Source organism: Arvicola amphibius, chromosome 3, assembly GCF_903992535.2.
Source record: "Arvicola amphibius chromosome 3, mArvAmp1.2, whole genome shotgun sequence".
NCBI classification, from domain to species: Eukaryota; Metazoa; Chordata; class Mammalia; order Rodentia; family Cricetidae; genus Arvicola; species Arvicola amphibius.
Window position 1 is genome coordinate 172,936,829 of NC_052049.1, and position 25,171 is coordinate 172,961,999.

The following is a 25,171-nucleotide window of genomic DNA, read 5'->3' on the forward strand; positions in this document are numbered from 1 at the left end:
TTTGGCTGGCTCGGAAAGACTGCTCCCTGGGGTGAGTGAGTGATAGGCTGGGCTCTTGGAGCAGAGGGGCTGACAGCAGGAGGGTGCTGAGGTGAGAAACTGCAGAGAGATCCCAGCCATACTTCCAGCCCACTTACCAAGGCAGCCTCACTGAAGATATGGGGCTTTCCACAGATATTGATGTACACAAAAGCAGCACAAGAAGCCCATCACATGGCCTGCAGCAAGCAAGCTGCAATATCCCACTGCAGCACAGATCACCGATGACACTCAGCTATGTAGCCACACCTGGCTGGGCACACAGGCAAGAACACATTTCACCAAACAGACACAGCTATATTCATGTATACAACTACACATATATAAATGTAGCCATAATTATACATGGGGGCAACACCTAAAAATCTGCACCTATACATACATATACATACAGCTGCACACACAGACTTGGCCACATAGCCACAGCAGTACATACATAAGGACACTCAGCCAAACATGCCCACCCCAACACAGCTGCAATCATGGACACAAAGCTACACTCATAGCTTTATACATGGAGACACAGTATAACACACACACATTTTACACATGAACACATAACCATATACACACAGACCACCCAGTTGCCTATATACAAAGTCCACATAAATGCTTCCATCTAGCTAGCTTTGTATATATAATATGCATATAATATAAATCTGACCACACAAACAGAAGGAATAGCAACATACACACATAGCCACACAGCCATGTCCAAGTATAATCACAGGGACACAGCCTCACCCATGGCAGACATACACATACCCCGGAACAAAGACACTGGCAGGCCCGGCAGGGGTCTCTTCAGCCACTGAGAAGGCCCCAGCATGGGCACAGGCATACGGACACTACAGACACAAAGGCATCTCTGGGGTGCACGGAGTCTGTGAGTTCCCTACTCCTGAGACCTGGAGGGCACACCTTGTTCTGCTATCCAGCAGCAAGGGGAATCCTGTAGGGCTGCTCTAATGCAGGGGTGACTCCACTGGGGTGATAGAACAGGGGATGAAGGGCCTTCAAAATCCCTCTGGTCAGAGTTCTCAGTCATGTTCCTTTTCTTTGGGTTTGGGTGCTCCTGCCCAATGGAAGTATATACCCAACATAGAACAAACAAACGCACAACTCAAATCCAGGTGAAACAAGAAAGTAATTCCACTTTATTCTGGGTTCTGGAAGCTCCAATGAGTCTGCAAAAAGTTGGCAGCCCAGGAGGCTGGTGCAGATAACAGTCTCTGGCTCCTTCAGCCCTGGGAGCCAAAGGGCAGTGAAGAGGTTTAGGCTTGGGGTAGGAGAACTCAGGCCCCTGGTACTCCCAGCCTAAGCTGGGCAGGTTAAGGAAAAGGGGGCTGGAGAGTTTGCTCAGTTCTTTATCAAATGCACCACAGGAGGGCTGAGGGCTTGTGGTCACTCCTCACCCCTCTCAGGAGTGCTGAGCTCCCGAGTAGGCCCTAGAAGCTTGGCTTCAGGGCTCAGTCGGGTTTCCCCCAAGGGCCCCTCGCCCTCCAGGTCCAGCTCCTCAAAAGATGAGCCGCTGGCACCCGATTCACTGTAGCTGTGCTCGCTGCGGTTATCGCCATCATCCCAGCCGCGGCTGCTTGTCCCAGGAGAAAGTGTGGTGGCTGAAGTCTCCCGACTGCCGGGGCGCACCTCCAGGCTTACAGAGCTTGTATCGCTTGTATCAGCTCCTGCGGCCAGGACAAGGGAGCACTGGTTAGTCAACCCCCACATATTGTCAAAGGTCCCTCCTTCAGGGTCAGGGCAAGGGCTCTACCACCAGCTCAGGAACTGAGCAGGCAGAGTCCACTCATGAATAATACAGTCACCCTGCCTCAGGAGGCCCATTACAGCTGCCCTCTGCCCTCTGCCCTGATAGAGCCAAGGGAGTCTGAAGGGTGGAAGAGAGCAGGAGGGAGGAGCAGCTGCTTTGCACGTCTCTCCCTAGCCTAAATTAGCTCCCGTTCCCTGCACTTTCACGAAGCCACTGACCCCTACCCCCACGTCCATTAAGGGCCACTCAGCCTGAGGGTGACAAGCTGAGGGTAGAACAAAGGAGACCCAAATAGTCTGCTCTACCCTTCATTTTCAGGCTCAGGAGTGGACTGTCCAGGGACAGCTACAGAACATCACCCGTGAGGCAGGAGGGCTGAAGAAAGGGCCAAGAGAACTGTTCTCCAGTCCATGCCCCCACAAAGGCCTCCTGAAGGAGCAGTGATAGTCAGGACATCAGCTGGCTCTTTCCCTAACCACACTGCATCGCTACATGAAGGAGGAGCTGGACCAAGAGCAGGAAGAAATCCCGAGAAACACCCAGTCAAAAGGAAGGAGAGTGCTAGGATGAAGCATTTTAAAGATTTTCTCCTCATAGTCCTGAGAGAACCCAGGGGAATGCCTATCCACCCTGTCTCCACTCCAACCATTGATGCTTTTCAATCTGTCCCCTCTACTCCTTGTAATTCCTCCAAGTGGTCCTTTGTATGCCCTGTCCAGGAGCAACCTCTCAGCCCACTTCTACGAACTAGAAGCACTGAATGCAGGTGGAAGGTGGGAAGGTAGAACAAACAGCCCAGGCCTACTGTGTGCAAGACTCTAGATTGGGAAATGGTCAACACATCATCTGAAGTGTAAGTAAAGAGACACAGCTGTTAAATCTGTTAAACATCATAGAAGGGGAGGGTAGGCTAGCTCACCCAGTTCCTGTCTCCAAGGTAATAAAGTCTTGAGCCAGGAGCAGTTGGAGACTGCTTGCTATTTGCACTGGCCCAGAGCTATCCTAGAGCCTCAGCTGGGGCCTAGTGTAGTGAGGGTGAAGCAATACAATCCATTCTGTCTTCCGGGCCCTCCTAGAAAAGGCCAGAGGAGCACTGGGTTATGGGTAATCCCAGTGACCCTGGGGCAGGACTCCAGCTCTTCACTCACTCACACTGTTATCAGTGTCCCAAGAGCTGCAGGTCTGAAAGGCGTAACGGAGGGGTAGTTTCCCCCAGACCCCATTACTGTCAAGTTCTATCTACTTATCCACCTAATGGCTCACCCAAAACCCTTGGGTGTAGGGACCAGCCTCTTCCCTTCCCACTCCTCAGAGTGATCAGAGGACAGAGCCCAGATGAAGATGGCTGCTGGGAACAGATGGACGCTACTTTATAAAAGAACTTTTCAAGGCAGGGTAGTGGTGCCCCTACAGTCCTACAGAAGGAGGTATCTTTGCTGAGCCTGTGTCCCTTAAAAGAGGACCCTAGGCAAAGCAAAGGAGCATCTGAATTCCCAGGGCTGTTTTGTTAGGCAGAGGATGCGAAGCTACCACCTTTACCCAGTTCCTCCCTCTTCTCTGCCAACAGCCAATGCAAGGAGATCAAATATTCATCGCTTCTGTGGAGCTAAATAATACATCAATGTAATAACAGGCACAAGGCAGCTAATCACCCCCTTTCACCTCCCAGTCCAAGTCAGGGCCCCAGCAGGGAGGCAAGGAAGGACAGGCCAAGCCTTGGGTGGCCGGGCACCCACCATGCATTGCTGTGTAAGTGGCATGCACCTGGAGACTGGCTACCCTGGGAGTCAGGACAGCCTCTGTCAAAAGTGGGCAGTTCCCACAACACCCACAGTAGGGAGTAGGCGGGTAGATGGGTGGGGAGGACAGGCCAAGGACCTCAGGGGTGTGGGAGCTGTGGCTGCAGCCAGCTGTATGCAGTGAGTGCCAAGCCGTCCTTTAACACTCCTGGCAGGCAGTATTTGGGAGGGAAGGGAACTGGGTGGGTGGGCCAAGGAGGCAGGAAGCAGAGGAAGGTTGTAGGAAGGTCAAGGCACTCCTCCTTCCGACTGGGGGTTGCCTGGGCTTGCTGACCTTGTGCCATGTCCAATGCCCACAGTAGGGGCAGAAAGAGTATCTGCCGGGCACTACCAAGCAGAAGGGAGCAGTACCCCATGGAGGTAATTAAGTGGCAGATGAAGTTAACTATGTTGGACACAAGCCCCAAGGGAGAAGAGACTGTCTCCCAGTAGCCTCCTGCACCAGCCCCTGCCAACACATGTCTCTCTAGAGTGACCTTGGCTGTTGAAAACTGGATGGGCAAAAAGACTCCCAGAGAAGTAAAAAAGAGGGACAGTTCCTTTCCCCATAGCCCTGTTATCACCCTAGAGTTTCTGACTAACATAACACATTAACAGAACAGTCAGAAGTCGGGGCCTCCAGGATTACTTGGCCTGTTACCAACGGGGTTTCTTGCCCATGAGTGTCATACAAGATCACGGCAGGATGGTGGAAACAGGTAAATGGCTTGTGGGCTTTAGCCTAGGGCATTCTAGCTACCAGCATGGCCTGGGCTCTGGTGGCAGGGGCTCTAGAAGGTGTCCTATACTGGAGATTGGAAAATACCATGGCTCCTTTCTTACCTTCAGACTTAAGTTTAAGCCCCACTTCCAGATAAGCTCCACCCAGATGACTTTCACTCATCTGCCTAGGACAGTAAGAATTACTATTGCATCTGAAGTGAATTCAGCCAGAGTTACCTGGAGAACATATATGTGGCTGCACATGTCTGAGAACATGCAATTCTGCATGTGAGTCCTGATATAAGGTATCACTTTCCCTCCTTTGCCAAGTAGAGTCTACCTACAGTGCCAGGTCCTTATACAGAGGAGCCTCAACTGTGTCCTGAGATGTGCAGAAAAGGACTCTGGGCAGGGCCCCACCTTTTTCTCCCACCTTTGGTACCTGTGCCATCCACCTGGGTGTCACTGGCCTCCAGAAGCCCTCGGCATTTCCGCTCTGTCTCCTTCACCTCCGGCACGTAGAAATCTCCTTGTCGTGCCAGGGGGCACATGAAATGGATCTGGTCTTGCTGGTAGATCTCCAGCCGAGGGTGGGCACACAGCTTCCGCTCCTACCAGTGTTGCAAAATGTGGTATAAGCACTATAGGGCCCTGACCAACTTGTCCCAAGGGAACTCTGGGAACTGTCTACACTCTATTCCTTCTGGAGGAGCTAGTTGTGTTTTCTCTCCCAATCTCTTCCAGGCTTCAACCCCTACTGAAGGAGGAGCACGAGAGCCCTCCAGGCGCAGGACCCTACACTCCAGGAGCAGTGGTCTAATGACGAAGAATCCTTAGATCAGCAATTTAAGTCATATGCTAAAACATCCCAAGAGTCTGGCCCTGCTAATCCTATGTTTGTCTAGGACTAAATAGCTAGGACCATGGCTTTAGGCACTCAAGCCAAGATCTGATCCAGCTGACTTTTTATCCTAGAACTTTGTGACCTGACCTATTCCCCTTTCTCCCCTAGACAATGTTGACTGACACAGAAATATCAGGTGAGGTCAGTGCCCCTGAAGCTGGGGCTTCCAGCCCCTGTGTATAGACATATTACTACAAACTGCTTTTACTACATCTCCATGGCTAGGTCTGTCAAACTCTGAAACTATCAAATATGGCTCCTGTACTTCCTTACACCTCATCCCAGAGTTTCTGCCGAAGGAGAAGAAGCAGAATCTGAGCTAGAGGGTAGGAAAGACATGAGGTGACACTGGATATTATTACCTAATGGGCTAAAGTACCAGCTTCTAGGGCCCCAGTTCTGACAGACACTCCACTCCCCTTTACCTGGACATAGATTGGTATTTCTTACCCTAGTGCATCAAAGCAGAAGATGTATGCCAGAGTTGCCCTGAGGCAGGCAGGAACCACCAGAATAGGGAGCAAGTGTCTCAGATGTAGAATCTGCCCCCCCTTTCCTGTGATGGGGCACAATTACCCACCAAGACAACTATGAGGCCCCTGCCCTGTCACTGCTCACCCGCCAACCTTCACAACATGGTTATTTATAGCACCTGCCAGGCTCTCACCGTGAGCTCTAAAATGAGCTTTCCACTTAACAGTAATGAGAGACTTATCGCCTGGTTCAGAGAAGCCACTCCAGGACTCCACCTGTCCGACTGCCTGTCCAACCCAAGGGTTGAGGAACCTCCTCCAATTAAAAAGGGCCCCATGGATGGGAAAATGAAGGATGAGAAGTCTGAAAGGAGGACCCAACTAGGACCTTCAGTGCCAGCTAGAGAGAGAGTATATCAAGGAGGCCAGGTGGAGCCAGGTGGCCCAGCCTAAGTCAGTGGCAGCTCAGATCCAATCTCCACAAGCAATCCAGGCAAAGCCTTTCCTCCTGAGTATCCATGCACTGAAACACAGGATGAGATACCCTAGCCCTGATGCTTCTAAGGTCAGTGAAACAGAGTCATCACTTTTACTAGTCTTGACTCCAATCTTTCATGCCAATCTCCAGACCTCTTCAATATCCATTCTCAGGTCAAACCTTTTAACATTTTGTTTTGTTTTGATGGCTGCCTTTGTTTCTAAACATGCTTAACGAAGGCCTGGTTTTCACGATGAGCCTGAGGACAATGTACTCTAAGGGAAGTAAAAGATCATACTGTCAAAAAGTAGGAGTTACTAGGCTCTGGGACTCTTCCAAAGTCAGCACCCAAGGACAGGTATCTGCTAAACCTGTGCTTCCTTCAACAAACTGCTAAAGCCATGGGGGCTCCCGGAAGAAGGCCCAGTTCCTCCCCAGTAGTAAAAAGAAGTAGTCCCCAAATACAGCCAGAGCATGACATTCACTGACATCATCAGACTCTGAGCATTTGAGAAGTCCAACTGCCAGTATCAGAATGACCACAGCTATCTCAAGAGCAAAAGTAAAGTCTGTGTGCATCCAGATATGCCAGAGACAATGAGGCTCCTACCCCAGACTTGACCCTTACCAAACTCATGCTACCTTCTAACCTTTCTTTCTGAAAGAGTATGACAGTAATAGGGAAGAGGGGGTAGTGCTCCTTCCACCCTCTCTTCCAGGCTGGGCATCAGGGTGGGCAGCACCAGACAGCTACCCTGTGCCACCTGCTCTGCCAGCCCCCTCATTGGCAGGCAGCTCTGTGGCTGCTCTGCGCATCTGCCTCCTCCGGAGAGCCCAGCTCTGAAGTTGCCTGGCTGTGGACAGCCTGTTACCATGGAAACTGCATCCTCCATCCTTGCCATCGCCTTCATCTCAAAGCCATCGGGAGAACAGAGAGAAAGAGGAGACAGAGGATGGAGAGCAAACTGTGGCCTGGCTACAGTTCTCTGCCACCCCTACCTCTCTGCAGCCTCCTACTCAGGGAGCAGAACATTAACTGCCCAGGCCTGCTTCAGACTTTAATCCAGCAGTGGCCCACCCCTTGCTACCTAACCTACTATTCTCCCTACTGGAAGGAAGCATAAAGCTAATTAAAATCCCATAGCCTGCTCAACCCCAAATCATTATAACACATACTGGGTCCTGTCAAAATTCAGACTCAGGAGCAGAAAAGGGGCAAGAAGAAGGCAAAAGGGTAAAACTTCTACCTTAGACCTCAGACAAGGAAGGGGCCTCCAGCTGTCCCTGTTGTCCTTCATGGGAGACTACTTTCCCCTCTGTGCTCTGCTCACTAAGCAGGAATGAATCTAATGAAAATTTGGGATAAAAGAACAAGGGGGTTGGGCAGTGGTGGCGCACGCCTTTAATCACAGCACTTGGGAAGCAGAGGCAGGCGGATCTCTGTGAGTTTAAGGCCAGTGAGTTCCTGGATAGCTAGGGTTGTTAACAGAGAAACCCTGTCTTGGGTGGGGGGGGGAGGACAAAACAAGGGGAGCAGAACCAGCATATGCTCTGTCCCTGAGTATTCAGGCAGAAAAAGCCTTTTCCTTGCTAGACAGGTGCTGCCTCCAGGGAAAAAAGAGGGTAGCCATGGGCTGACTTCTGGGTCCTCTCTACACAGCAGGAGTTGCTGCCCAAACAGCATGTCGATGAACCAGGAAATATTGGAAAATCATTGGAGGAAGGTGAGGCCAGCTGCTTCTCCCTCAGCTAGCCCCAGGGAGCCCTTGGAGAGCAGACTGCCAATGGCCAAGGACACTAGCTCAATGCCACAAGAACCTAGTATTGCTGAGAATGGGAGCCCGGACAGGTTTGACATCCCAATCAGCTCTGGAATACCACAGTCTAAGTAACTATGTAGAAGCAATGCAAAGACAGAGAAATCTTTCCTGGCCATTAGGCTATTGTTATCCGACAAACTCCTACCCTAGAGCAGCTCATTCACATACACACAGACCATCAGGTCCTCTCGAAGGCGGAAGAGACACAGACCTCCAGGCCCTCCAGAATCAGAAATAAGAAAGGGAGACTTCAGCGTAACTCTCCTTCTACCCTCCACTAACACGGACGACCTATTCCGAAGTACTGGGAGACAAAAGACACTTCACCACCTTATACAAGGTTACCATACTGAGGCACATATCTCAGCAACCTTGGACACTTACTCTTCACCTCAGGCTAAGCCCACCTCTTGGGTTGGGGCAAGTGTCTGCCCATACTATCCAGGGCTCCCACAGGTTCTGGGCTGGTATAATGGACCAAGGTTTCCTCTTAGGATCCACAGGTAGATCTTTCTGAATCCAGGGGTAAGGGAGGTAAGACACAAGATCTGAATATTTTGTGCTTTGCTCTCAGAATATTAATCTGTGTATTGTCTTCAGCTAGAAGTAGGGAAGGTCAAGGAACAGAAGCAGTCAGGCCAGGCTAGAAACTGAAGGGGATCCCACCTCCAGACTACTCAGGGACTAGGATCTACTTAGGTGACAAAAGCCCCAAATGGAGAAGCCATGGGTGCAGGTCAGGGACTGGGTCACACATCTCTGACCTAAGCTCCAGGTCCATAAAGAAATAAGTTCTGCCTGATGCATCCTTCTTACCTCTTGCTTCAGTGGGCCTCTTTGGTCACCCGTGCTGCCCAGCCTTACTCACTGCTCTGTACCAAGCTGGACAAACAGGCAGTCACACAGCCAGCAAGCCAGCAGCTGCTACATCCCACCCGAGGTGGAAGCTTCTCCTTGCTGGGGAAATGATGCATGCTCATTTTTAATTACACAGACACCAATAGGCTCCCGCCTGCACACAGAGGTCCTCACAAGTGGGGATCAGACCCTGCAGGTCCCTCAGGCGGGTCTGCACTGCATGTGCAAAGTGCCTGGGGGAGGCACAGCAGGGAGGCTGCAGCTAGAATACAGCACATTGTTATTATTCTGCCCAGAACTTCCATCAGCTTCCCTCCCCCTCTCCACAGACCACCCCCACCATCTCCACCAGACTTCACAATAGCTTCTGGCCCAGAACTTAAACGTCTTATCAGGTCCTGCGGAACCCCAATGCCAGCAGGGAAAGCCAACTGGAGGATTAGAGTCCTTTCCTTCCTTTCCTGTCCCTCCCCACGCCATCCTAGCTCTGCTCAAAGTCTTGAAAAGTATAAGCAAAGAAGACAGCCAAGGAAGGGAGAAAAACAAAAGTGGCATGGACAGCCCCATACAGGTATCTAGAATCTTAGCCTAAGCTACTGAAAGTAAATGGTTTTTCTCTGGGTCTTAGTATCTCCAATTATAAAGTAGAAGAATAGATAATTTCAGGAAAAGTGAGGAACAAGGGGTGGGGGAAGGACGGGACCATCACTACTTAAAGACAAGGCATTGCATATGTGGAAAACCACCAAAGAATGGATGGATAGGCCTACCATAAACATCAGTAAACACAAAGATCACTAAAGGATGGCCTACTTCTTTGTATGCCAATCAACAAATTAGAAAAACACAACAGAAGCAAAAAATCAAGACCTTCTCAGAATTAGGTTTAGCCCAGGGTCAGCCTAGGAGCCACCTAAATAGCAGGGATGATGACAGAGGAGCTACACAGGGAGGGCCAGACCTGGGTAGGAGCCTGGGGAAGACTGCAGAAGGGGAAAGTGTGAAGGAGCAAGGTTGGGTGCTGTGCCTGGCACCCCAGCCTGCTGTGCTTACTGCCGCTGTTGCCTGAAGACTTTTCATTTTCACCTCAGAGCCGGCAGCTCGCCACACAATTTACACTTCTGTTCATCTCCCTGGTGCTACCCAGGCCCCAGCTTCCTAGGTAGCTCATGGAGGGGGTGCTCAGCAGCAGTCAGGTATCAGGATGTGCTGGGGACTAAGGAGCAGAGAAATTATGACTCCCTGGAAGCCTCGGGGTTGCAACCATGTCCAGCCTTTCTTTTCTCCAGGGCATAGATGGACAATATGAAACCCTATTTCAGTCCTGTTCTAGACTTTTTGGGCCCTTATGGAAAGGGAGCAGAAGGCTAGGGAGCCTGAGTGAGTAGCCCTGGAAATGGGCATTCAGCTAGAGCTCTGGTGGATCCGCCATAGGATGCCATGACTGTGTCTTCCAAATTGGATGTTCCTGATCATACCCCTCCTACCAGAGCTTCCTAAAAGATTCAGCTACTCTGCAGTGTCTATGTAGTCAAGGACCTTGAGTTCTGCCTGGCTTACAAGCTGATAAAACATTGCTGACTGATTATCCAGCAGCAGGGAGGCTGCTCAGTGCAGATGGAGTCATGAAGCCAAGCACCTGACAGCGAAAGTGGGATAGAGAAAAATTAGGAGAGAAAGTAGCCCTGAATTTCTCAGCTCCAACTGGCATTTTGACCCCTTCTCCACCTCTCAGGGAAGTCCTTTCTACTTGCTTTATTAGACATGTAGTCTCTTATCTAAGGGTGTCATCAAATGGCACGTTATATGAAAAAGTTCCCTTCTCAGAATCCTTTCTACTCCCTAGTATCAAATTCCAAGCTTTCTGGAGAAGAGCAACAGAATTCTTCCTTGGTAAGTCATCTGCCTAGGGAAGGTGCTCTCTCTGAATTGATGATGGTCTAACCAAACAGCACCATTCACACAGACTCACCCCTAGGATCCTACAGGGATGCCAAGCTACAATATTCAAGCTGGTATTTTGAGAGTGGTGGCTCCCATGCCAGCACAGGCTGGCTTTGTGCTTTCAGTCCTAGCAGAGGGAAAAGAAAAGGTGAATCCAGAGAGCTTCAACGAGAAAGATCTAGTACCCTATGGGTACCTATACACCTCAATCTCCAGAAACAGTTCCATGAAGGATGCCTTTGCATGTGAGAAGGTCTAGATGCCATCCACAGCTCCCTGGTATTTGCAGGACCCAGCCAGATCTTTTGGGCATAAACTGTGGTACTCCTCCTGGGCCCTCTAGTCTTAGATCCTAATGTCTCTTCTGCACTTGCCTTCCCACCTAAATAATCCTGACCACCACCTCAAAGTGGCCGCTTGTGCCTTTCCCAGTAACTCTAGCCCTCCATTTCCCACCCTCATACTCTCAGACATGGCTAAGCTCTCAATAAGGGTAATGGGAAAGACTCTACAGTCTAGGGGCTTGTCACCTGATCCCATGTCCTAGGCTACTCCAAGTGCCTTCCTCTTCATGCTGGAGCAGGCCAATTAGCAGGCTGTAGTTCTGCCAAGTAACCTGGCTCTAGAGACCCTGTGAGAAAAGCCCATGGAGAAGCCTCAACCTCACTGAGGGTGAAGACTTCAGGCCCAATAAGGTGGCTGAAGCAGCTGTTTCCTGTGCTCAGAGCAGCTGCAAGGCCACCATTAATGAGCGCCTGCTGGGAAAATGGGAAGACAGACCAGCAGCCTCAGGCTCCAACACTAACAACCAGTGCTGGAGACTTTGAGTGTCAAGCTGGTGCATGTTATTGTCATCTCAGGCCCACTGTGGCACTGTTCCAAGTACAGTCCAAATCCACAAGTCTTCTGCCTCTTGGTTCCACCTCCACTCATGCCCAGATTCACCCACTACTTCCTCATTTGACCTTAGGTAACCTCTTCTTTTTTCAGCTTTTGCCATCTATTTGGGCATACATGCTTTAAGACCCCTGTGATTATCTTCTAACTAATCCCCATCCAAAGGAAGGTTCAGCAATTCATTGTTGAATAAGAGACTAAGCTGAGGTGTCAAGAGGGCCTCCCCTCCACCTTACCCTTTGAATTTTGGTGCTAGCCTGTGTATGGAAAGCACATGCTCCATGCTGAGCCCGATCATAGCTCAGCATTCCTTATTAAAATAAAGCTTGGAACCATATCACGTTGGCAGGGCCAAGACAGTAGCCAAAGAGTGAGAGATGACCAGATATCAAATTTCCCATGGGGCTTTCTCATCTGGATTCCTATAGCCAGGGCCTAATAGACTTTCACTAGACCCACCCTAACTCCTTCACAGATGATGAAACAGGCTATGGGGACACAAACACAGGGTTCAGAACCTAGTGGGTAGAGTCAAAGTTTCTCAACAGGCTGCTCTAAGCTGCATGCAGCTCATCAGGTTGACTTACTGCACAGGCACTTTGCTGTGCCCTGCTCCTTAGATCCTAGCTGGTCAAACTACCACCCACCCACCATTTAAGAGTTCAGTCACCTCCACTCCACAGACCTCCAACCTGAAGCTCCTCAAGCTTCCATTCAGTTCCAATTTCTAATTAGAGTGATGCTTCTTCAGAAACAAATGCCTCTTCTGAAAGCGACCTGGTGTCCCCTCACTCTGCTTACACTGCAGTTACACAGCATCCACAAAATCAAGAATAATCATGCATCTAGCAGGGATGGAGGGGATCTTCTCAGGCTCATACAAAAGTACAAAAGTTTGCAAACCAGTGGAGCCTCAGAAGTCCTCTTCCAGACAGAAGGCTAAGATATTAACTGAATTAAAGAAACTTTAGGCATAATGACTACAGTTAAAACAAGACAGTCTAAGCTGCTAGCCACAGAGTACACCTCAGCATAGCTTTTAGTTCCCTCCCACCCCTGAGCAGTGTGAAGTATGGTCTGGGTTCCCTCCCTCTCTGAGCCCCTGTTAGATCAACCCCAGTCAATACAGCTATCCCAGGACTCGGCCTTCACAGGACCCCTTGTAAGGAAGCCACCTTTTCTGGCAACTCCTCTTACGCGCCAACACTACAGTGAAAGAGTGACACCCGATTTCTGGGGCCTGCCTACTACCAATCATTGTGTGAATAAGACCCTGGCTTTCTAAACTTGGGACAAGATGCTTAAGAAAAACAAAAAAAACCAAAAAACCAGACCCTTCCCCTGGAAATGCCTGGATATAAAAAGCCCTAGAACAGGTGTTTATGGAAAAGATTCTGGACCTCGCTAAAGGGGAGTTAAGCATGGGGCAGGGCAGTCAGGCAGCTTGGTCAGTCTAATCCCCTCAAGGATCCTGATCAACTCTCCTGTCATGCTAGGGACCTTTCATACACAATACCACACAGGACCCTATTTTCACCTAAAGGCTGCATGTACCCAAAGCCTTCCTTGGGCACTTCAAAAGACAGTTCTAAGCTGAGGTGAATTTTGGTGTGTGGGGTCTTTGTCCACTGCTCTAGGCTCTTATCTAGACCGATTATCTCTGCTGTAGTTTTGTAATTTTAAGGAAGTTCAGTTCCCTCCTGTAGCTGCAAGAAGCAGCCTCCAGTCTGGAACTTAAGGAGTGGTCTCCTCTGCCCATGCACTTCAATGAAGCACAATGGCCACACTGGGATATATTCTACATACAGAGATGGTAACATGGTACCCAGGTAACCCTTACACAAACTGTTTCCAGAGTGTTCAGCCTGGAGAGTCCTAGCAGTATTTTTGAAGGCAGAAATTGCAGCATCCGGTTGGTGGTAGGGGCATATACCTTTATCCCTAGCACTTGGGAGGTAGAGACAGGCAGTTTTCTGTGAGTTTGAGGTCAGCCTGGTTTACAGAGTGAGTTCCAGGATAGCCAGGTCTACACAGAAAAACCATGTATTACAAAACAAAACAAGTGCCAGGAGGTGATGGTGCACGCCTTTAATCCCAGCACTCAGGAGACAGAGACATGCAAATCTCTTGAGTGTGAAACCATTCTGGATACACAATGAGTTCCAGCAGTCAGAACTTCACGGGGAAACCCTGTCTCGAAAAAGAACACACAAACAAACAAACAAACACACAAACAAACAAACAAACAGATTCCAGCATCTACAGCTCAGTCTGGCAGATTGCCAGGCTGCAATATGGTTGGTCAGAGAGCTGCCAAGCAGATCACAAAGATGGGTTACAGGTATCCCTTCCAGAAACCAGAGAAGCCTGAAAAACTTTTTTTTTGGCTTCTTGCAGTAACCTCTGGGTCCTCTGCTGTGCCATGAAACCAATGCCCCAGGGTTAGGCACATCTGCAATTGCCAGGCAGTAGCTGCTTTCCATCTCCCAACTCATACATCTCCTACTCCTCACCCACCCATATACACTCCACTTCAGCCTCTGGAGCAGTAGGTGAGACTGTCAAGTCAATCCTCCCCTTTATCTGCCAGCAAAACCATCCCTCATGAAAGAATGTGATAGCTGCTATTATTTCATCTGAAGAACATCCACAGCAATCCCAAATCCAGAGAGAAAGTGAGAGAGTAAGAGAGAAGAGAGAGGAAAGAGGGGGGGGGTTGTATATGTACACAAAGTCAAAAGCAGCAAGTTATTGGGTTAGGAGAGTCACAAGTGCTGATCTCTCATTAGTAACCTCAGTGACCACAGGGCACTGAGGCAGGGGTATGAGGCAGCCTGACTGTTCTGTCCCCTGTGCTGAGAGGCAGAGTACCTCCTGTAGATTGCAGTTATGGCCAACCAGTCTCTTCCTCATCTCCCCATCAACTTAGTCTCCTAGGACCCAAAGCCTGGCTAAACACAGGACAGGTATGGCCTGGCTGATCCAAACCCCTGGCTTTTTGTCCCTGCCACCATCCCAGGAAAACAGAGCCCAGAGAGCAGCTGACAGGAGGAAGAGCTTTCATCAAAGAGATAATGTTGAAACCAGCCAACTTGTGAAGCAGTCAGGGGCCGGGAAATTTGGACAGAGGTATCTAAAAATAAACCCCTGAAGCCAGGAAAAAGCTTTGGTGGCTCAGTCGCTTGCCACTATACCACATGCTACACACCCAGTTCAGAGGTCTGGAACCCAAGAAGTATCTTCCTGGGGATGCTCCTCCAGATTAGCCATCAAGACTGAAGATGATGGCATAGACAAAACAAGATGGAAAACACTGTACACCAGGCCTCACTTGAGTGGGACGAATGACAACCCCCTTGAGACGTCATGCAGAGCAGGTCTAGGACATTTGTATCTTACTTCCTGCCACCATACCAGCCCACTTTCCCACCTCCTACCCCTGGGCCCAGGGAAGCATGACCTCTCTAGCAGTTCTCCTGGCTACCATCTCCCAAAGGAAACTTGCTCATCTTTCCTAGCCTCTGACCTACCACCACGACAGACATCACTGCCACCCAGCCATAGCCACACCCCATGCAGATGTCAAACAGTTCCACTGTTAGCCCACAGAGCCAGTTTTACCCCAAAGTAGGTCCTCTTTGGAATGATTCCCACAGTTCAATGGAAAGCAACACCATGCTTCCAACTACCTTGAAACAGGACACAGTCTGTGTCACCCCACAGCATCCTTCCTAACAGCCAACCCAGCTTCAGTACAACAGCTACACCGCAAAACAGATCGCCACCCCGTGCTGGTTCTGCATCACTGCAGTCACTGCCCAGAGACTTATGGTCTGGAAGAAAGGAAGGCTGGCAACCCAAGCTGTCTGTAGGAAGGAGGAGCATCAACCACCAAGAGAGAGGCAGCCTAACCTGTGGACATTTCCATTCAGGTCCTGATTGCCTCCTGAGCACACTCCCGATCCCTAACCCAGTTCAGGATGGGGTAGCCCATCTAGAACAGATGACTCCAAGAGACTGCATTGGTTGTTAGGTTTGTTTTGGGTTTTTTGCTTGTTTGGTTGGTTTCTGGCACTTGATTGCCTTCAAACTTTCTATCACCGATACACACATAGACAGAGAGAAAGATATTTATAATTCTTTGAGACATGATCTCTTTATGTAACCTAGGTTGGACTCAAACTCTAGGTCCTTCTGCTTCAGCACCCCCAAGAAACTGGAATTCCAGGAGTGTTCCATCAAACCCTTACTTACTACGTTTACAAACCAGGAATGATGAAGTAGAGCTATCATCTGAGACCTTGAGAGGTAGCAGAAGGAGAACCAGGAGTTCAAGGTTACCCTCAGCTACACAGCAAGTTTGAAAACAGCCTAGCTACATGGTTCCCCGCCTCAGAAAAAAAAAAAAAAAAGACAAACAAACAAAACTTTCCAAACAAGCCCTTCACTGTTCTTCACCCTCCCCTGATTAAAACGGCCTTCCCTTCTTTGCAAAAGCTCTCTTGGACTCCACCTTGAAGTGACCTGCTATCTCTAACCACCCTGCCCAAGAGAGTTCCCACTACTTCCTACCATGTACCCCACGTTTACTGCCTTTCTTTATCACCTCATTGTATATGCCTCTTTCATGCACTAATCTTCCACACTGTGTTCTGAAGAGCACTCAGTATGGACTCTATAAACACAAGCCAAACGAATGAATAAACAATCACTTTATTGCAGATAGGTCAGATTTTTAAGGCTTCTGTAGACAGAACCCTCTGTCCAATCTCTTGGTGGCCGACTCTCTTCCCCCAAACAGGCTGTGTTGCCAGTGTTACTTCCTTCCAGGTCAGAAATGAAGGAGGCAGAGCCTGCCACTGCTGTTCAAGTCCTTGGAGGAAATGGGGGTGGGAGCAAAAGTAGCATCGAGGCCAGGGTGACACATGGCCAATGAGAGCTTCTCAGGCCTCAAGCAGGATAGGGACAGGGTTAGGACAGAGACAAAGCCAATCTGACCACATCAGGTTTCTGAACAAGCTCTTGGAGATGGTCTGACCCTAAGACCTTAAACATCTGAAAGAGAAGCCAGGAGTCTCTGCCAACATAAGTGCATGATCCATGAGGGTCTCAGAGAGCTATTCTCTCCAAACTACTTATTCCTCATATCCTGGATTACCTTCTCAGTTACCACCCAAGGGATCTGAGTGACCACCCTCCATGTGCTATACCTATGTCTCACCTTGATGTAGGCATCCAAAGCAGGATGGACTCGGCGGGCAGCCAGCCAGATGGATAGGGGAGTGGTGTAAGGGAAAGTGGCTGTCACTACATGGCTGGGTGCTGGAAAGGAGAATACCTTGAAGCCAAATTTCTGATAGAGGTGGATGAGCTCAGGTGAGGGTGACTCCTCTCCCTCACTCAGGATGCTGCCCACTGCACATCGGCACTTCTCGTGAGGCACCTGTAGAGGCAGAGCATGGGGTCAGGTCAGTGTCACATAAAAGGAGGCCTTCAGACCTCAGGCCCTCTGCTTCTGGGCTAACTTAGCCCTGGAGGAACCACCTGCTCTGGCAAGCTACAGAGCCCTAGATACAAGGATGGAGTTACCTACCAAAACCAGCTATGGCTCATGTCTATGCATCCTGCCGCAGGACTCTCATCCATTCCTTCAGCAAATAGGCTAAGCTACATACATGACTCAGGAATCATGGTGAGGGAAAAAAAAAGAAAGAAAGAAAAAGAAGAAGACTTGATCTCTACCCTCCAGAAGCCTTGGGGAGGAAGAACAAAAAGATGTCTGAGCTACCCCCACCCTCTGCCTCCAATCTCCTGATGTTACTTTCTATGGGCCCCAGTTTCAGAGGGCCTCCAGCAGGACTGCAAATAGCCCATCTGAGGGTCTGGATCTAGCACAGTCCAATTAGTTTATTCCCCTCCTATTTCCCAGAGGAGCAAGCTTTGCAAACAGAGAAATCACGGTAAGTCAGCTAGCAGAAGTGAGGAGAGAGCAAAGAAAAAAGCCTACAGTGGCTGTCTTTCCTGGTTGCTCCATGAGAAGAAGTATGTGAGAATGTGCAGTGGAACACACAGGACAGAGGCCAGGGCAGGGATTTAGCATTTGCTGAGGAGGGTCAGGACGTGAGTAAAAATTAAAGAGGACTTTATCGCAGGTAGGTATAGTCATCATACCAACAGCCTTTGTATCTTTTCCACCTAAAACCTGCCAATTTCCAAATTCCTTCCTGTTTATACTCTAGACTGTTGGTTCCCCATGTCTCTCAGTACCTAACATATGTACTTTCTATTCTACTCCTATCTCTCTCTCTCTCTCTCCCCCCCCCCGTCCCTCCCTCCCTCCCTCCCTCCCTCCCTCCCTCCCTCCCTCCCTCCCTCCCTCCCCCATGATCCTTTCTCCTCTGACTCCCATCAGCCAGAGGCAATGAGTTTTGAGTTTCCAACACTTCCTAGGCTTGACCCAAGGCCTACAGGGCAGTGTTCACTTATGGCAGCAGGTGGCACTAGTCTGTCCAACCTTCCATTTCTCATGCCATTTGCCTGCCAGCAATGTACCAGCCCTTGGATTAGGCCCCCAGGGGAAGGTGTTCCTAAATCCAGGACAGTTAGCACACATTTTGACTCTGATCTTAAGGCACCGCTCAGTTCTTTCCTTACCACAGCCTGTTGACCTCTCCCCACACTTAACCAGGACACTTCCCCATCTCTACTTTCCCAGCACCATGAAGTTATTACACAGCTGCTTCTATCATCCCTACCACCCTGTTTTGGCCTTTTAACACCTCTCACCATTCTCTGGGGGCTTTCTTAGCCCTGATCTACTTCTACTCTGGCAACCTACCTTTGCCTTAGAGTCACACTTTTCTGCTCTAGACTCTGGACCTCTGAGCAGACCCTAGGGAGTTAACCAACTCTCAATATTCTGGCCTTGTTGCTTCCTTGAACCCAGTGACAGCAAGCATAACTTAGGAGTTTTAGGGACAGGCAATATAATGCAGTGTTCATAACCATGGCTAGAGGAAGGCTGGCCAGGGAGTGAAACATGAATCATGATTCTAACCAACTCCCTTTGCTTCTCAGAGCACCAATTCCTTGATATTTCCTTACAGGCCTTTCATATAAAAGATAATTCACAAAGGCTTGGCACTGGAGATCACCAAGGCCAGTTGGAATGGGACTGATGGAGCATGTGATCAAACCAGACTCTCTGAATGTGGCCGACGGTTGAGGCTGACTGAGAAGCCAAGGACAATGACACTGGTTTTGATTTCCCTCCCACTTAGCATAGTTTACATTGGGTCAGGTGTCTTCCCTGTCCTTTGACCTGTCAGTCCAGCAGGCCTGTGGGAGCCTCCTGCCTATTTGACCATAGCAACACTTATGTGTAAGTAAGTCTACTGCATGGACGGGCTTTATGGGAGCCTGGTTTGTTTGGATGCTCACCTTCCTAGACTTGAATGGAGGTGGGAGGACCTTGGACTTCCAACGGGGCAGAGAACCCTGACTGCTCTTAGGACTGGAGAGGGAGGGGGAGAGAAGGTAGGAGAAGTGGGAGGGAAATGGGAGGTGGGAAGGAGGTGGAAATTTTTAATAAATAAATAAAATTAAAGGTTGAAAAAAAATTAAAATAAAAGGCTTGGCACTAATGAAAGATCCCATAACTATTTTTGGTTATTCATACCAATAACAGTCCCTGGGTCTAGAATGCCCATCAAACCTAACCTTTGAATATAGTCCTTCCCCACCCATCCTTCAGGTTCAATGCCCCTTGGTAAACATTTCAGGATGGCTTTGTAACACTTTTGCTCTCTCTAGAACTTCTTATCCTTCTCAAGACTATTATCTTTAAGCCTCTTCCATTCCTTTCAAACATGACGCTGCTGCAGTACCATGTCTTCTCTCTAGATGGTGCACCTGTACTACTTACACATAAGTGTTGCTATGGTCAAATAGGCAGGAGGCTCCCACAGGCCTGCTGGACTGACAGGTCAAAGGACAGGGAAGACACCTGACCCAATGTAAACTATGCTAAGTGGGAGGGAAATAGAGAAAAGAGAAAAAAATGTTAACATAGTTAGAGGGAGAAATGGGAGGATGGTCACTAGTCACTTGACTGCTCACTCCTCTTTATCCCTTGTCTGCCTTAATTTGGATCCCAAGGTCTTTCCTGAGATCACTTCAGCAGTCTCCATGTAACTACAAATAAAACACTCTTGATGCCAAGATACTTGAACACACGATTAGAACCTCTCAATGACTCCCAGTTCACGTCTATGGCAAAACTAAACTTCCAAGCCAAACAGGTCAGGCATGACACTGAATTCACCTCAGGACCAGAAATCAGCAGGGCAGGCAGCCACTGGGTACGTGGCAGAGGGAGGGGCAGAACCCGACTCTGGCCCAGCCCGCCTTGCCAGCCTCCTCTCCTACCACACCCCCATAATCACCCACATGTAGCTATTTGTAGCCAAACATGCCATGTCTTCCCATGCTGCCTCCCTTTGCGTAAGCTACTTCCTCTGCCTAAAATGTTCCTCTTCAACCTATTTGAGTCTTCTTTCTGGAAAACTTCAGTTCATCCTGCAAGACTCAGCTCAACTCTTCTCCTCAAAGCCTTCTGCTATTCTCCTGGGAGCTGCCCTTCCTCTTTGACCCCAAATATACACAAATGAAACAAGTCTTCTGCACTATAATGAAGCCTTCTCATTTTTTCTCAACGCTCCAGCCTCAAGGCAGAAAAGTCTAGGATCCTGCACAGAAAATTCCTTTGGTATGTTTGACAATGGTACAAGAATGAATGCACACAACTGCTCACACACGAACCTACACCACAATCAAATCATCTGAAGAAAGGGAAGTGCTCCTCTCAAATGTAACAGAGTAGTGTTGAACAAAAGAGCTCTCCTCTCTCTGACTCGATTTGTCTGTGTCCTCAACTCCACAAGTAAGGTCATTCATTGTTTGCCCCTTCCCTATCCTGGCCAGAGCTTAGAAGACAGCATAAGAGGTCCCACAGTAATCCTACCACCTGCAGTAGAACCAGGTCACCAGCAAGGAGATAGGACAGCTATGAAGATAAGCCAGGAAGTGACAGAGTTGGTCCAACAGCAGTGACCTAGTCCCACAAGAAAATCCTGGGTCTCCTATTTGTCTACTCCTCCTATTCATATCAAAATTGTTTTGTATAAGAGTAGGACCAGAACTGCACCAAACTGGAACCATAACAGGGAGAGAGGACACAGGTAGAACCATCACCACTGAAGAAAGAAAAGCCCACCCAGGGTCTACCATCAAAACCAAGGCTATCATGCCAGTCAGAGATGGCGCACATCTTTAATCTCAGCACTTGGGAGGCAGAGGCAGAGGCAGGAGGCAGGAGGATCTCTGTGAGTTTGAGGCCGGTCTGATTTATAAACTGAGTTCTAGGACAGCTAGGGCTGTTACACGGAGAAACAATCTCGAAAAACAAAACAAGGAAGGAGAGAGAGAGAGGGAGAGAGAGGGAGAGAGAGGGAGAGAGACAGAGAGAGAGAGAGAGAGGGAGAGAGAGGGAGAGAGAGAGAGAGAGAGAGAGAGAGAGAGAGAGAGAGAGAGAGAGAGAGAGAGAGAGAACGAACCAAGGAAGAGACGGGACATGTCAGACTTCAGCACATCTCTTTTAAAGTATACAGCCTCCTCAGTCCCAGTACTATGAGAAGGAGGCAATTGCTTGGAACCTAAAGATTTTCAGATATGAGTCCATTTTAATTCTAGCCCACTGCCCCTACCAGAGAGCTTTCTGGCAACCATTAGGCCAAAGAGAAAAGTCATCTCAAGGGTACTGGCTGGCTGAGATCTCAAAAGTGTAGGAATAGGACATGATTGGTATCTTTCAGGATTCAGAAAAAGAAATTATGTTCAGTGGAAATGGCCAACCTCAAGCCCACCAGCCATTCAGCCAACAGGAGTAGGTATATCATCTGCCAGTCCAAGCCCAGAGGACTGCCCTGATCCCTTTCTTGACAGCTCTCAATAAGAGCCACCAAGGCAATGGAAGACGTAGAGACAGAGCCCTGTGCATGCACTGGTACTCTCAGGATTAAAATGTAGTGGTATCTGCCAATTACAGATGTATACTGAACCTCCTTTACTCAGATCTGGTATACAGTCAACACCCCAAGACGTGTGTTCTACGTCTCTGTTATGTGAAGAAACCTGGGGTAGCCACCAGGTGGAATATGGGTTGATGCCAACAACTAGGCCAGGGGACAGAACTCATACTTTAGGCTCAAAAGGAAGGAAGTAGTCATTGGGATGTCAATTCTAAAAGAGGTCCTGGGGCTTTCTGACCTTAGGAACCATCTCTCCTACTCCCAGAAGCATGTCCTACTGATTGTGGGCACCTGACAAGGCCTCACTATGCTGCTGTCCACAGGTAAGCTCATCAAATCCAAACAGCCTTGTATAGCCTTGTATGGTCATTTGGTACTGTTCTCAACCTTGTTCCTGTAGCCCAGGATACCAAGTTACATAGCAAATGTCACACAGCAAGGCAGTGTTGGGGTCAGGGTTCAAACCTAAGTAGACAAGCTCTGGAATTGCAACATGCAACCCAGTCACCTGGAATTTGAGAATTCAGTTCTAGCTAGGGAGACACAACAGCCTTTCCCTGAACTGTCTCTCCTCAGACTCAGGGCACCTGGTGCAGATGTTCCTGAAGGTAGAAAAGTCCAATGGTACAAGGCTCTCACAGCCAGGGTTGGTGTCAAATGTGCTACGTGCTATTAGGAGCCAGGCATTGGGCCTTTGCCTCATCAATTTGATGCCACAAAAATAAAACCTGGGATGGGGAGGATGTATTTAGCATGAACAAGGCCCTGGGTTCAATATTCAGCACCCGAGGCAGAAGGGATCCTTTCATCTCATTTGATAGATGAGACAGACTCACTGAGAGGCCAAATGACTCACCAGAGTCACATACTAGAAAGCAGCCAGAGCCTTGATTCAGACACAGAAGGACAAATCCAGAGTCCTCTCCTCTCACTTTACCTCCCAAGGGCAGCAAGGTCGCTCATTTTGTGAGACCTCTCCCACACTTAACATATTACGGAACAATAGTCTGGCTCCATCTGGCAGAAAACATCCACAGATTAAATGGAGCAAAGAAATCCTGGGTCTCAGGAAACAGAACCTCAACCCTTATTTCCACCACCCTATAGAAGAAGTGAGCTCTGAGAAGCTTTATCACCTTATCCCTTCCCAGGCTCCATCTGACCTACATGTCTTAAGGTAGCCCCAAACCCTTCTGAACAGTGAGGAGGGTGGTACAGACCTAAGTCAGAACCCTGAAGACTTGGTTGTTCTAGGCCTTGATTCCCAGTGGACTAATGGAAAGAAAGTGGCATAGTATTCTTTAAGCCCAGAATGCCACCAATTCCTCCATTATTCAATGCCTGGGAAAAACATGGTGCTTGGTGGTGGATGTGAACAGCAGATCCCATCTGCCCAGGCCAGGTAAACTCAACTAGCTACCACACCCTCTTGCCTCACCTAGGCTACCACAATGGTAGACAGGCAGGTTGCATAAGCCCCAAACAGCAGAGGAGTAGATGTGGAAGGTATGACAGGAGGTGGCAGATAGAGCAGACCTACAGGAATGGTGACAGCACCTAGTCACAAGAGCCTATTTGTGGGCCAGTGTGGTTAGGACCAAGTGAGGCACGTAGGGTCCTCCCAGTTCTTCATTTCCTTGCAACACAGAAGGCCCCCAGGGGATTTTTAACCCTAGCAGAGCAGGCTAAAGACAATTTTCAACTCTCCAGTACCCAACTTAGAAAGGGGCTGAGAGCGGAACCCTGCTCACCCACAGCAAAGACAGTGTGAACTATCAGATAGGGAAATAGTGCAGGTCTGTGACGGTGGCCTCTGGAACTCACTCCTACTCGCCAGACACCTTCAAGAGGAAATGGCCTGTACTCCATGAATGCTGGCCATTGATGAGAATAACACCTGTGATCCGTATCAGGTACTGTCCACTCTCTGACACATGGTACCTCCCTGCACCCCTTTGCCCTCAACTATGTCAAGGCTTTCGTGGTCAGGGAATGGAATCCCTTCCTCCTGACTCACCATCTGCTCAGACCTCATACTTTCCTCCCATCCAAGACTCTAGGACTCCAGACGTAAGCAGCAAATGATAGGAAAGAATTTACAGCAACTGCTACTGTCCTGCCTTGGAGGTGTCTCTTCTTTGCCACTTTCTAGACCCATACTGAAAAGATGGAGCTTCCCTAAGCCTTTCTCAGGAATCGTCTTCTCTCTTGCACAGTTTGAGATAGGAATGGTCATGTCTAAGGGAGCTGTTGGTTCATACCTCAGCAGGGTGAGTGATATCTCTAACCTGGCTACTCACTGCTTTACTCCGGGCCTGGAAGAGCATCACTTCCTGCCACAATCACAGAGAAGCCCATCTGACTACTGTGTTGGGAGACTGGAGGTGGTACGCCCAAGAAGCTGGCCACTGCTAGCAAAGGCAACTAGGAAGTAGCAAACAAGAATTTTCAGTTTTTCTAAGAAGCAAAACAGGGTCTCATTTCCAGTATCTTTAGGTTCCTAAATCTTCACCCCAAATGATGCTGTACCCTAAGTACTCAATAAACTATACCTCATGGTCTCCATGGTACCCCAGCGCCAAGTACAGGCCTGGTACAGAGCCAGGACTCAACTATGTATTGACTAAAACAAAAAAAGATTAGTACCTCATTCAGGCTATCTTCATCCCAGTCTCCTCCCCCACCATACCACCGCACACCTATTATACCTCTTACAGCACCAGAATGTAGACCAGGTGGATTGACAGATGGCTGTGAACCCCTGAATCCTGGGAGTTCATGATTCCCTAGCCCTTTTACAATCACCACTGGACAATGTCTAGCTCAGGAACACATTGAGAGCCTCAAGTGTCCCTGTGCTACCCCAAGTGCATGCCAAGATATAATCCTGCTATCATTAGTATCTTCCAGGGAGCTGGAGAGATGGCTCAGAGGTTAAGAGCACTGGTTCTTTTCCTTTTCCAGAGGTCCTGAGTTCAATTCCCAGCAACCACATAGTGGCTAACAGTCATCTATAATGAGATCTGGTGCCCTCTTCTGGCCTGCAGGTATACACACAACCAGATTAATGTATACATAATAAATAAAAATCCTAAAATTAAAAAAAAAAAAAGGTATCTTCTGGAGTGACCCAAGTTTCCAAGTCAGGCAGGTACAGAATCAAAGAGGTCACTTTAACCCTCTTCACTTATCTTCTAGGCTGACCGGACACTGCCAGGTCAGTCTCACTTCTCAGCTCATACTCACAAGTATTTCACCACCCTTTCTTGTTAAACATCTATTGAGAGCCATGTGCTGGGATGACTACCTCACTTTACCACTGAAGTGAATCCTGTCAGCCTCTCTATGAAGCAAGTATTTTATTAGGATGTTGCAGAGGAGGAAACATTAGTTCATAAAAG

General features: G+C 48.9%; 1 protein-coding gene across 7 annotated transcripts in view; it reads right to left on the minus strand.

Moving 5' to 3' along the window:
- Nucleotides 1-1,167: 1,167 nt before the first annotated feature.
- The window catches only part of Tex264 (testis expressed 264, ER-phagy receptor), a 29,464-nt gene continuing 5,460 nt past the window's right edge, over nucleotides 1,168-25,171 (minus strand). For 6 of the 7 annotated variants that reach the window (XM_038321956.1, XM_038321957.1, XM_038321961.1 and 3 more), the window contains exons 4-6: nucleotides 16,904-17,125; nucleotides 4,742-4,919; nucleotides 1,168-1,724 (exon numbers count right to left, since the gene is read on the minus strand). In XM_038321956.1, the coding sequence (XP_038177884.1) occupies nucleotides 1,444-1,724; nucleotides 4,742-4,919; nucleotides 16,904-17,125 (681 nt within the window). In that variant the 3' untranslated portion in view covers nucleotides 1,168-1,443. The remainder of the gene's footprint in view (nucleotides 1,725-4,741; nucleotides 4,920-16,903; nucleotides 17,126-25,171) is intronic. The other variant, XM_038321963.1, reaches the window with a different exon arrangement.